Source organism: Pelophylax lessonae (genome assembly GCF_965119305.1).
Source record: "Pelophylax lessonae genome assembly, chromosome: 1".
Lineage (NCBI taxonomy): Eukaryota > Metazoa > Chordata > Amphibia > Anura > Ranidae > Pelophylax > Pelophylax lessonae.
In genome coordinates this window covers 247,963,491-247,977,873 of record NC_138768.1, presented here as the reverse complement: position 1 = coordinate 247,977,873, position 14,383 = coordinate 247,963,491, and the positions used below count along the sequence as shown (strand labels likewise).

At 41.5% G+C, this 14,383-nt stretch overlaps 1 protein-coding gene across 1 annotated transcript in view; it reads right to left on the bottom strand.

The window, feature by feature from the left end:
- Positions 1-14,383, bottom strand: part of ADGRD1 (adhesion G protein-coupled receptor D1) — an 897,745-nt gene that overhangs the window by 831,383 nt on the left and 51,979 nt on the right. Inside the window, exon 3 of the mRNA XM_082270985.1 lies at positions 1,500-1,619. Coding sequence (XP_082127111.1) covers positions 1,500-1,619 — 120 coding nt within the window. The remainder of the gene's footprint in view (positions 1-1,499; positions 1,620-14,383) is intronic.

Genomic DNA, 14,383 nt, shown 5'->3' with positions numbered 1-14,383 from the left:
ATTGCCCGGGATCTGTACAGGACCAGAACTTCTCCTATGTAGCCTTGGAACTTTTTGGGTCAGCTTCCGCATAACCGTAGTGACAGAGCAAAGATATGTTTACTCCCAAAGTTCACAGATCATATTCTCTCACCCTCCGCCCCCGGCCTGCTGAGGACGTCTTTTACTACAGCCGTCTATGTAGCACCCGGCTTCGGTCCTGTACAGATCCCGGGCAATGTGCAATAATTTTGAAGGTCTATTATTATCTGCAATCTGGTGAGTGGGGAACCTTGAGGGGCACCATATCACTCTGCAAGCACCTTAATTATTTGGCACCTTGGCACCTTAATTGGATCACTTTAAGGACTCTTTTCAAGCACTGAATATTTATTTGGACTATTTCTAACCACCTATCTTGTCTATTGTGCACTAATATATTTATCTATATATTTATTTATTTGTTATTGCTCAGAGATTTTTTTAGCACATAGCACTTTTTTACATTTGATCATACAGTGTGCACTTTATAAAATATTTAATATTGTACTTATATCACAGCACTTTACACCTTATTTGAGCTAGCGCTGCATAAATTCGTTTTTCATCATATTTTCCTAAGACTTTCTTAGTGTCTGCAGCAGCTGCCCATTATTGCATTTATTCTTATTTAAATTTTCACGTTGTGTAGCGCGGGTTTAATTTTTGTTTTTCACATCTCTGCAAACAAGTCTACTTTAATAAATCTAAGCTCTGTGCTAACGCTATATTCTCTATATATTTTCTTCATTTTATATGAATAGCCACTTGTTTTTTTTTTGTTTTCCTTTTTTTAATTCCTTCTTGCTTTGAACATTGAAATGAATTCAATATAATAAGCAAGACTAGCTATTAATGGTAGTACACTTAGGCACGGTTCTGCCAATCAGGCAGAGGTAGAAATTACAACAGGCTGGGAATACACTACAGAATTTTTAAAAGCCATTTAGCATATTCAGCAATCTCTTACATCAATTAGGTCACATATTGGTCATGTTGTGACAGATATCGGACATGGGGTCAGTCTGAAAGATTTTGTAGAATAATTGAAAATCTCTGTGAAGCTGTTTTTTGATCTTTCATTTTCACTGCAAATTTACTAAATGTGATGTCATTGGAGACAAGATCAACAAAGCAACAGCATGCAACCTACCTAAGCTGTGCACTCTATTTAAATAGAGAATTAACTGGAAATACAAACTATAGTAGGTAATAATTACATTCATATTAAGAACTACACTTGAATCAGTTTTGCACTTCTATTTTATTTTTTTACTGAAATGATCTATGTTTAGCTCAGCTAAAAATCCCAGAAGCATTTTTTGAGAACCGCGTAAGTCAGTTTCATAATTTGCTTATAAAACCATGTGCTTCAAGGCAATGTAAGCAGCAAATGTAATTTATATACGTGTATGTGAAGGACATAACGTATGAGAAACTCTAGGATGTAAGATACATATGTATAAAACAGCTGTACATACTTTTGTTGCTGTCATTACCCACAGGACCCATCCTGCCTTCAGTGACCCGGGGAAGCTCACGAATCCCATTAACTACTTCCAAAGGCCAGTAGTGAGATGCTGATTTCAAGACCTGGAAGCCTGGAAACGGTATAAAAGGAGTAGATATAAGCATTTGCAAACTGTTCTATGGCATATAAAGATTAACAGGCAGAACAAAAAAGCAATTATGAGGTGCAACATGCAGTAATCTACTGTAACCAATTAGATTTAGCTAGCTGAAGATGAATTCTAAATGGTTTTACAACATAAGGGTTTATGAGTCTGATTCAAGACATATTCATCTAGCTAACACTTCCCTCATCATGAAAAAAATTAAAACATGAATAACAAGATGGACCATATCAATTTCATTAACACTATAGGGAAAACTAGTGAGTTGAGGTGCAGTGAGGTCAACCCACTTTACACACTACCCTGTATACCCTGCCAATTTAAAGTACCCTGTATTGTAAGCATATTCAACTGGATTTGAGCTCCAGTTCAATATTCACTTACCTTACAGTATTTGTTAACTTATACACTTTATTATTCGGAATATGGAGCCATCAGACATTACATTGATACGTGTTTGATGGCCAGGCATACCATGGGCATGCCAAATGTACAATGGCAATTTAGTGCTTTATTTTGATGCCCCAGCCAATATTCTTGGTTCAGTTCGTCATTTCATATATCTGTTAGAGGTATTAGGAAGTATGGTCAAGGTGTGATCTCAAACCAACATAACTTTGATAGCTATAACAACATTTGCAGATTTCTATCAATATTTCAGGGGCCCGAGGGTATCATATTTGCTTTTAGCAGACTCTAAAGAATGTTACCCCCCCCCCAACATTTTATATTCCTGATATACAGTATGTCTGTTGTACTTGTGTTAAAAAGTATCCTGTACTCTCTGCATTGTATCCTTTGTGTTAAAAACCTGGTTCTAAAACCTTTTACAAGGGATACCAGTGTTACTGACCTGTCATTCCAGAAATATTCATTGGAAAAGTTTGATTTCCCTGGCGTTGGTTGGAATGTACTTGCCAGATGATTACTGAGAAAACCAGCTCTACACCTATCTTATAAGAAAATTAATTACGATGTCAGAGAGTGGACCATAGCAGATATTTTGGCTCTCTGTACACCGAACATACTAGGACTGGAGCAGCTAGAATCTGAAACAGCTGTGCATGGCAATGAGCTTCTATATTGCAATTTCTAAGCTTAACTCAACAAGCTGAAGATAGAAGCTGTTTGGCTTCAATGCACAGTTGCTCCAGATTCTGTCTGCTCCAGTTGTAAAAATTCCCTCCATGATGTTCTACATGATACTATCTCTAAGTCAATTCTGGTAACCCTAAGAAATATTAGGAATTAATGGGAGCTATTATGTTATACATGCTTTGTTGTTTGTTTGCCTTTAAATATTTTGTCCCTTTCTCACGTCTATGCTAGGAGATGGTCTGTATAGTTAGTCCCACCCTCTATTCACTGTGTCTTTCTGTTCAGAGCACATGTAATTGCTGGAGATATATACAGTACAGTATATTATGATTTTCTGACCTATCTGATGTTTATCAGATCTGCACGTTTTCTTCAATTAAAGCTTTCTATGATCTGCAAGATGTCATTTGGATTGAGTTACTGTCTGCCAATGATACTGAGACTGTAAGTTACAGCCGTCTCTTCACAACCAGATCAGTTATAAAGATCACATTTTCAGTGCTTAGATTGGGGAAGCAGAACAGGAGCTTGTTATTGCTGAATTAAAGTTCATTTTTTGTACTATACCAAACTCTTTTAATATTAAAGATTATAATATAGGAAATTTTTTCTTTTGAGAGAACATAGAGGTGTTCTTGTAGTTCGTGTATATTATCTTAGGATTTCTTTCATCCACTGAATGTCTAGCTTCTGTGAATTATACAGTAGCTACAGTGGCAAGGCTGGTTTTCTGCAGAAATTTGCAATAAAATGTGATCTGATTCTCATCTAAGTCACAATAGACAAGCACAATGTGCTTAAAGTGTTAGTCCACCCTAAAACTAAAATCCCTGCATCTATAGACCTCCATGATCCAGGGATTTTAGTGTTAGGGTGGACTTTTACTTTAAGCTTATATTTCACAACAATTCACAAACAATTTGAATTTCTCATATCTTTATTAAACACACGCATTCACTGTGCTGGAGGAAAACGTAAGTGCATCCTTAGACTAATTACATCAACAAAAGCAAATTGGAGTCAGTAGTTTGCATAGCTGAAGTCCAACTAATGAGCTTGGAGGTATAGTTTAGAGAGATTTTGATTGATAAAAGACACTCAAACCCCAGATTGATGTTCATTGGAAGTATCAGCTGAACCATGCCGTGCAAAAAAGAAGCTCTCTGATGACATACAATAATAAAATCAAGTGTGTTTGATTGGGCTGCAAGGGATACAATTTCAAAGTGTTTATGTATCCATCAGTCTACAGTTTGACAAATTGTCTACAAATGGAGATAGTTTAGTACTGTGACTACTCTTGATAAAAGTGGGCATCCAGCAAAGATGACTCCCAAGGCACAACACAGAAACTCCAATGAGATAAAGTGGAACCCATAAGTAACAGCTAAAGGATTGAATACATCTCTGGAACTGTTAAACATACCTTTTACAAGAGTCTACCATACAATACTCAAGTCTAAGAACAGGCTGGGTGTCCAAGGCAGAACACCACAGAGGAAGCTGCTGCTCTCCATAAAAAAAAACATTGCTGCAATCCTGAAGTTTACCAGCGAGCACTTTGGCAAACCACAATGCTACTGGGTAAATGTTTTGAGGACCAATGAAACGAAAGTTGAATTGTTCTGGAAGAGTACTTAGCACTACTGTAAGTATGGTGCAAAAAGGGCACAGCCTACCAACATCAAAAAATCATTCCAATCGGTGGAGCATGGTGGAGGGAACATCATATTTAGGGCCTACTTCCCTTCCTCAGGGCCTGAACCACGTGCCATTATCAAGAACAAAATTAATTCCCAAGTTTACCAAAATGTCCTAAAGCATAATGTCAGGGTGGCAGTCCAATAAGCAGGAAACTGACCCAAGAAGCAGTAAGGCTGAACTAGGATACTCTAAAAAGAATGTCCTGACTATGTCAAGAGGCAGGGCTGTGTAAGCCTTAAGGTGGGTGGTAGTAAAATGCCAGCTTTTTTAGTTTTTTTAAACCTGCAAGGAAAAGTTATAATGTGCTAGTATGCATTGCATACTAGCACATTATCTAAAACCTACCTTAAAACAAAGCCCTCCAGCGGCGCGCTGTCACCACTGACAGGGCTTCCATCTTAACCCGGTCTTCCTTCCAGGTTGGCCGACTCCGATCCTTTGATTGAACAAGCCATGATGACCTCACTCCCACGCATTTACATGGGAGCTGCTGTTTACGGCAAAGGACTGGACTGAAGGAGTGGCACGGGTATGCTGTTCCTTCAGAACGCATACGCCGGTAAAGTCACCGGCGGCTTCGCAAGAAAATATCTTCTGAATGGTGCAAGTTTAGGAGATATTTACTGTACCTATAGGTAAAGCCTTAATATAGACTTACCTATAGGTAGAAACCAACCAAGGGAGTTTTCTCCCACTTTAAGAATGGCTATTCAGAATTGCAAATCCTTTTCAAGGAAAAAAAACAAATACTTTCTAAGTTAACCATATATTTTGTGTGGAGTTGTCACCAGAACAGGACAGAGGGAAAATGTTTAATGGGTATACTTGTCCCAGTGACAACTGTCTAAGGGCTCGTTTACACATATGTGTAAAGTGATCTGCAGTGGGTCACTTTTAACCACTTAAGCCCCGGAGGATTTTCCTGCTAAAAGACCAGGGGGTATTTTGCGATTCGGCACTGCGTGACTTTAACGGACAATTGCGCGGTCGTGCGACGCTGTACCTAAACGAATTTGACGTCCTTTTTTTCCCACAAACAGAGCTTTCTTTTGGTGGTATTTGATCACCTGTGCGATTTTTTGATCACGCGCTATAAACAAAAAAAGAGCGACAATTTTGCAAAAATAGCAATATTTTTCACATTTTTTTATATGAAATTCCCCAAAAAAAAAAAGTAAAAATCAAAATTTTTTAACATTTTCAGCCAATTTGTTTTATCCTACCTATGTTTGGTAAAAAAAATTGCAAAAAGTGTATTTTTATTGGTTTGCGCAAAAGTTATCGCGTTTACTAACAAAGGGAAAGATTTTTGTTATTTTTGTTGTTTTTATTTTTTTGCGTAATGGCGGCGATCTGCGATTTTTTTGCGGTACTGCGACATTGCGGCGGACAGATCGGACCCTTGACTGACATTTTTGACACTTTTGGGGTTACCAGTGACATTTCTACAGTAATCAGTGCTATACATATGCACTGTTACTGTAAAAATACACTGGTAGTGAAGGGGTTAACTTTATTTGGGAGGGAGGGGCTGTGTGTGTCCCTAGGGGCGTGTTTTCTACTGTGATTGGCTGTGGCTTGAGCTGTAAGGACACTGATCAACGGATCTACATAGTAGATCCGTGTGATCAGTGTCTTTACACCGAGGAGAATGACAGGTGGCTTGTTTACACAAGCTGCCTGACATTCTCCCTCTCCCCCGACGATCGCCGAGTGACCGGCGGACATCGGGTCCGCTGGTCACACGCGTGGGGGGTTCGTGACCGCGCGGGAGCGGGAGAGCGCGCCTCCGCGGGCGGGCGCGCGCTCGCTCCCCAGACCCTCCCAGGCTAGTGACGTTAATTAACGTCACTCTGCCTGGCAGGGGCTGACCGCCGCAGTAAATCTACTTGCGGCGGTTGGCAAGCGGTTAAGGAGATGTTTGACAGCAGGTGGGAGGCAATATAAGCCTGCACAACCGCACCGCAACCACATGCATTGCATGCAGCTGCGGTGTGGCCTCATTCACTTATCTAGGTCACATTCAGCAGGTGACAGAGGTATCATTTTTGCCTGCAGCATGTATACAGCTCCCTCTAGCCATTGTATAGAGGTAAAACCATCACTTGATCGCATATGTTTACCGTTTCCTAGCCACAAGTGCAAACTAGGCCTAAGAGGGCAACTCTTTATTGAGATTGTGTTCTACATCCTTTTGTGTCTACAGAGCAGGAAATAAAAGGAGATGTCTTCAAAGGGATTTATCAATTCCCAGACTCGGGGGGGGGGGGTAACTTGAAAAGGTAGAGATATAAATAAAAACAACATGGTAGAGATCACCAGGGTAATAGGGTCTTGCTAGGAGATAACTTAGAAGAACCCCATTTAAAAGAAAGAAAAATATGATAGAAAATGACACTTTAACAATGTAAACTTATTCTAAAATTTGAGCTTGAGTTGGATGGACTGGTTGGCTGGCCGGCTGGTTGGTTTGAGTTCTGGCCTGGCTGGCTGGTTTAAGTTCTGGCCTGGCTGACTGGTTGGGCTAAGTTTTGTCCTGGCTGGCTGGGCTTAGCTCTGGCCTAGGTAGTTTGAGATCTGGCCTGACTGCTGGCTTACGTCCTGACCTGAATGGTTGGGCTGAGATTTGGCCTAGCTGGATGGCTGGGCAGAGTTCTTTTCTGGCTGGCTGGGCTGAATACTGGTTTGGCTGGCTGGAATAAATTCTGGAGTGCTGGCTGCTTTGAATTATCACCTGGTTGGCTGAGCTGGGTTTAGCCTGTCAAAGCATTAAACTTTTTGTTTGGGACAGTGCAGGGGTCAAAAGAAAAAAATCACAGAAATCAGTAGTATTAATTGCATAATGCAGGGGTCAGGAATAAGTAATGCAGAGTACGGGGGTCAGGAGAAAGTAACGCAGAGTTGAGAGGTTAGTAGTATGTGATTGATAACAAAAAAATATTATAATAAACCACCAGCTGCTAGCATCAACAGATCATATTGACTTTTCTTAATCAGAGGGTCAAATCATTCTGGTAAACATGTTCTAATGAGGACGCGATGGAGGATCACTGTGGTGTGGTATCTTCAAGCGGGTAGATCTGCACTTGATTGCAACTTAAGAAGTATATATCTCAACACTGCTCATTTCACTTTGGATTTTGGACTTTGGCATAACTAAGTTGTTTTGGACTTTTTATTATTTCACTTGGTGATTTATGATTGACAGTTTTATTGTTTTTCAAGCGCAACAGTAGTATGTAATGGAAAGTGAAGGGGTCGGGATAAAGTAATGCAAAGAGCAGGGATCAGGAGTAAGTAATGCATAGCTTAGAGGTCAGTAGTATGTAACTCAGAGTGCAGGGATAAGGAGTAAGCAATGAATAGCTCAGAGGTCAGAAGTATGTAAGGCAGACTGCAGAAATCAGGAGTCAGTAATGCATAGCTTGGGGGTCAGTAGAATGGAATGCCGAGAGCAGGTATCAGGAGTAAGTAATGCATAGCTTAGAGTTCAGTAGTATGTAAGGCAGGCTGCAGGGATCAGGAGTAAGTAATGCATAGCTTAGAGGTCAGTAGTATGTAAGGCAGACGGGAGGGACTCAGAAGTAATTAATACATGGCTTAGAGGTCAGTAGTATGGAATGCAGAGAGCAGGGATCAGGAGTAAGTAATGCATAGATTAGAGGTCAGTAGTATGGAACACAGAGAGCAGGGATCAGGAGTAAGTAATGCATAGCTTAGAGGTCAGTAGTATGGAACGCAGAGAGCAGGGATCAGGAGTAAGTAATGCATAGCTTAGAGGTCAGTAGTATGTAAGGCAGACTGCAAAGATAAGGAGTAAGTAATGCATAGCTTAGAGGTCAGTAGTATGAAATGCAGAGAGCAGGAATCAGGAGTAAGTAATGCATAGCTTAGAGGTCAGTAGTATGTAAAGTAGACTGCAAGGATAAGGAGTACGTAATGCATAGCTTAGAGGTCAGTAGTATGTAAGGCAGACTGCAAAGATAAGGAGTAAGTAATCCATAGCTTAGAGGTCAGTAGTATGGAACGCAGAGAGCAGGAATCAGGAGTAAGTAATGCATAGCTTAGAGGCCAGTAGTATGTAAGGCAGACTGCAAAGATAAGGAGTAAGTAATACATAGCTTAGAGGTCAGTAGTATGTAAGGCAGACTGCAAGGATAAGGAGTATGTAATGCATAGCTTAGAGGTCAGTAGTATGTAAAGCAAACTGCAAGGATCAGGAGTAAGTAATGCATAGCTTAGAGGTCAGTAGTATGTAAGGTAGACTGCAAAGATAAGGAGTAAGTAATACATAGCTTAGAGGTCAGTAGTATGAAATGCAGAGAACAGGAATCAGGAGTAAGTAATGCATAGCTTAGAGATCAGTAGTATGTAAGGCAGACTGCAAGGATAAGGAGTAAGTAATGCATAGCTTAGAGGTCAGTAGTATTTAACGCAGAGAGCAGGGATCAGGATTAAGTAATGCATAGCTTAGAGGTCAGTAGTATGTAAAGCAGACTGCAAGGATAAGGAGTACATAATGCATAGCTTAGAAGTCAGTAGTATGTAAGGCAGACTGCAAGGATAAGGAGTAAGTAATGCATAGCTTAGAGGTCAGTAGTATGTAAAAGAGACTGCAAAGATAAGGAGTACGTAATGCATAGCTTAGAGGTCAGTAGTATCTAAGGCAGACTGCAAGGATAAGGAGTAAGTAATGCATAGCTTAGAGGTCAGTAGTATGTAAAACAGACTGCAAGGATAAGGAGTACGTAATCTATAGCTTAGAGGTCAGTAGTATGTAAGGCAGACTGCAAGGATAAGGAGTAAGTAATCCATAGCTTAGAGGTCAGTAGTATGGAACGCAGAGAGCAGGGATCAGGAGTAAGTTACGCTGAGTGCACGTTAGGATTAAGTAAATTCAGAGTGGAGGGGTCAATAGCCGGTAATGCAGATTTCAGACAGTTTATACGTATGCATATGACGTGGGGTAGACCCATATGTACCCTGACATGCCCCTTATGCCCAATTACTAGATATCACTCTGAACACAAACACATCCTCTCTGCACTAACTAGATTATCCCTTAGTGCCACCAATAAATCCCCAGTTCAACCTTTTTGTCCTCTTTCTTTGTACACCCCGGGCAAGCACCTGGAACAGACACAAGAGGAGGATTGCAGGGTCAAGCACATCAGTACAGGTTGTTATGTCTCATAACTACTTCCCTTCACCACTCTGCAAATGGGAAGGAATGGGATTTGCAGTTTGTCAGACAGTGCAATGTAGTCTAGAGACATTGCTAGCAATGAGTTAGGGAGGGAGAGGATCGTGTTTTTCATGCAGGGAGAGCAAAGTAATTTGCAGTTTTTCAGACAGTGCAGTGTAGTCAAATTAGAAACATTGCTAGCAGTGAGTTAGGCAAGGAGAGAGATTTGTGCTTTTTACAAGTTAAGAGATCAGATAACGAAGTGTATTCAGTAGTGCAGTATATACCATAGAACATATACCATACATTGATCTTTATATATAGTGCAATTGATTAGATCATATCAGGCCATTGACTATCTATCAGTCAGTTGCGTATTCCCGAATATGGATCTCTGTCTATATATAGGGCAATTGATTAGATCATATCAGGCCATTGAGTATCTATCGGCCAGTTGCGTATACCCTATATTGATCTCTGTCTATATATAGGGCTATTGATTAGATCATATCAGGCCATTGACTATCTATCAGTCAGTTGCGTATACCCTATATTGATCTCTATCTATATATAGGGCTATTGATTAGATCATATCAGGCCATTGAGTATCTATCAGTCAGTTGCGTATTCCCGAATATGGATCTCTGTCTATATATAGGGCAATTGATTCGATCATATCAGGCCATTGAGTATCTATCGGCCAGTTTCGTATACCCTGTATTGATCTCTATCTATATATATAGGGCTATTGATTAGATCATATCAGGCCATTGAGTATCTATCGGTCAGTTGTGTATACCCTATATTGATCTCTGTCTATATATATGGCTATTGATTAAATCATATCAGGCCATTAAGTATCTATCGGTCAGTTGCGTATACCCTATGTTGATCTCTATCTATATATAGGGCTATTGATTAGATCATATCAGGCCATTGAGTATCTATCGCTCAGTTGCATATACCCTATATTGATCTCTATCTATATATAGGGTTATTGATTAGATCATATCAGGCCATTGAGTATCTATCGCTCAGTTGCGTATACCCTATATTGATCTCCATCTCTCTCTCTCTATATATATATATATATATATATATATATATATATAAAGGGCAATTGATTAGATCATATCAGGCTATTGAGTATCTATTGGTCAGTTGCGTATACCCTATATTGATCTCTATCTATATATAGGACAATTGATTAGATCATATGTCCACAGTGAAAAGTGGTGGTCACAGACGACATGGTGAATATTCTGCAGGTGGGGCACGCCTGTCCCTTATTTCCGGTGCTGCCCTTGTTATTCAGCCACAACATGTGGAAGAGTTGGTGGAGTGGATAAATAAGCCGTCCTCATCCTCTGACACCCACGCTCACAGAAGTTTGCCTTCCACCGCAGCTGCCAAAGTGGCCTGTTCCACAGGCTCCTTCTCCACAGCTACTCCTTCTGTTGCCCCACAGAGGAGTCACCTGAACTATTCGATCATAGTGTCAGCGACATGCTGCTGGAGGATGCGCAGCAATTTGAAAGCTGTGATGTTGGTTCCAAGGTTGATGAAGGGAATAACATGAGCCTAGAGAGAGGGGGTGACAATGACGGACAAGAAACTAGCAATCATGTTCCCACAGCTGCAGCATACTGCCAAGTTTGCTCCAGTGACGAGGAGGGAGGGGATGAGGAGGTCACTGACTGTACTTGGGTGCCTGACAGGATAGAGGAGGAAGGTAAGGGGGGGAGGAGGAGGATAAGGCACAACTCCAACGAGGCAGGATGTGCTCCAGGGGCCGCCTTAGGAGTAGCTAACCTATTGCATCACAGCACAGAGCTCCACAGGTGCAGGGTGCTGCAAACTCCCCGCGGACTTAAAAAAGTTCATTAGTGTGGGCTTTTTTTGGCACATGTACAGTAGACCGCAGCGTTGCTGTTTGCAACATCAGTCTGAAGCGGATCAAGCGTGGGCAGAACACCAGCTGCTTGGGCACCACATGCTTGACAAGGCATATGACGACCTGCCATGCAGTCCGTTGAAAGAGCCACAAGATCAAAACAAGCATGCTGCACCTTGCTCCTCATCTGGGATTTCTAACCCTATACCTCATGTCTTCTCAAATACCTGCATTGAGAGGAATGATGGTATAGCAATGAGTGCCACAGAAACTTGCACCCAATCTGCTGGCAGTATGCCACCGCTTAATTTGATCAGCAGGAAAATTTCACTACCCCAGTTGCTGAACAGTAGAAAGAAATACTGTCCCAGCCATCCACATGCTCAGCGTCTTAACGCTAGTTTGGCCAAATTGCTAGCATTACAATTGCTGCCTTTTCATCTGGTAGACTCTGCTCCCTTTTGCAAATTTGTGGAATGTGCTGCACCACAGTGGCAGGTACCAAAAGGCATTTCTTTTAGAGTAAGGCCATTCCGGTTCTCTACCATCATGTGGAAGGTAGTGTTTTGGCCTCGTTGGACAGAGCAGTCAGCAGGAAGGTTCACATTACTGCTGACTCTTGGTTTAGCAGGCATGGACAGGGATGTTAGATTTCTTTCGCAGCACACTGAGTAACTCTGCTGGGAGGTGGGAAGGATGCAGGACAGGGTTCAGTGTTGCAGCTTGTTTTGCCACCACGCTTTCAAAAAGCTGGTGCTGGTTCTGCCACATCTGGCTACTCCACCACCTCTTCCTCCTCTTCTTCTTCCTCCATGTCCTCTTCTGCTCAATTGTCCCCTGAAGCAGCAGTGCTCCCTAAGCGTTCAAGGGTCTATGCAAGCAGTCAGGCTAAAAGATGCCAAGCCGTGCTTCAGTTGGTCTGTCTAGGGGATAGGAGTCACATCGGGACAGAAAGTCTGTCTGCTCTGCAGGGGCAGGCTCAGAGATGGTTAACGCCACGACAGCTTAAAACCAGGAATGGTTGTATGTGACATTGGCACCAACCTTCTCTCCGGCCTCCGTCAGAGACACTTGACACATGTTCCATGCTCGGCACATGTCCTGAATCTGGTGGTGCAGCATTTCTTGACCGGATACCTAGGCTTCCAAAATCTCCTGAGACAGGCCAGAAAAGTCTGTGGCCATTTCCGGTGTTCATACAATGCCAGTGCTCGCTTATCTGACATTCAAAGGGAATTCAGCCTGCCCACCAACTGCCTTATTTGTGCCATGCCCACCAAGTGGAACTCAACATTGGCAATGCTGCAGCGGCTGCACACCCAGCAGAGATAAGAGAAAGAAATATACAGAGTATATTACCCGCGCCAAAGGGGACCAATAAGGTGTTAAGGACCTAGTGGTGATAGTGACAATAAATAAATAAATTAAATTAATAAAGTGAATAAATTAAGTTGCAGCTGCTATAGTAAGGTGCTAGTGCTGATATTGAATTGAAGTAATCAAGGTAGGTTGATTACTTATAGCTCTTGCTAGAATGTGTCAACCAAGTGATATGTGCAAAATATAACAATATAAAACACTCTAGAATTAATAGCAAATATATAATATAGATACTGTGCTTATTGATAAGGTAATTGAAAAAACAGTGATATTACTCAATAGCTGAAATTCATGTGCAAAAACATATAATAAATAATTGATATACAGTCCATATTATGGAAACATCCACCAAAAAAATTGGTAAAAAACAGTCCAAAAAATATGTGAATAAATAATAAAGTGCAGGTGCTTATTCCTCTTCCCAGGTTTCCCTTCACCGTAGATTATACGGTGAAGGGAAACCTGGGAAGAGGAAGAAGCACTCACCAGAAAATGTGGGTCCTATATGCCTTACGGCATTAAGACCAACCGCGATTTAGGAGACACTCTCCAGGTCCAGGTGCGTCCCTCCTGGCGGGTGAAGATATCCCTCTGCAGTACCACTTCCACTGCTAACTGTCTCCACACTGGCTGTATCTCCTCAGAGAACGAACCGATAACTCCTTCCTGGGTATGATAATCCTCATGTTTGGTTGCAGTACTTTTTAAGTTGCATGACAAGTCCCACTGGTGTGAATGGAGGATCAGGACCCTTTCATGCTGTTCCGTTTAAAAAATCCCAGTAAAAATGTTTATGTGTTTCTGATGTATCTTTGCCGCGCGTTATATATATATTTATATATATAGTATCTGATGTGATCCTCCCGAGGGCTACGCTCACCTCCACTGACACTGTTAGTATCTATATTATATATTTGCTATTAATTCTAGAGTGTTTTATATTGTTATATTTTGCACATATCACTTGGTTGACACATTCTAGCAAGCGCTATAGGTAATCAACCTACCTTGATTACTTCACACCCAGCAGAGAGCCATCAATGAGTGTGAGTATGGCACAAGGACAGGGTCAGGGAAGCTTGGCTTTTTTTGCCATGCCAGTGGCTTTTGATAAAGGATGCATGCATTGTCCTGTCACCATTTGAGGAGACAACAGGGATGGTGAGCCGGGACGATGCATGCATCAGTGACACTATCCCTCTAGTCTACCTACTGGAGCTCACGCTTCATGGAATCATGGACAGAGCCTTGAGGCAGAACAGCGGGAGGAAGAGGAGGACTTCCTTTCCTCACAAGGCCCAATTTATGCAGGTATCATGCCTGCAGGGACACAAAACACACAGGAGGAAGAGGAGGAGGAAGAGAAGGAGGATTGTGGCAGCATGGATGTAGAGGATAGCATACAGCAGTCTTCAAGGGATGGTTTTGATTCCCCAGAAACCCCAGGAGTTGTACGTGGTTGGGGAGAGA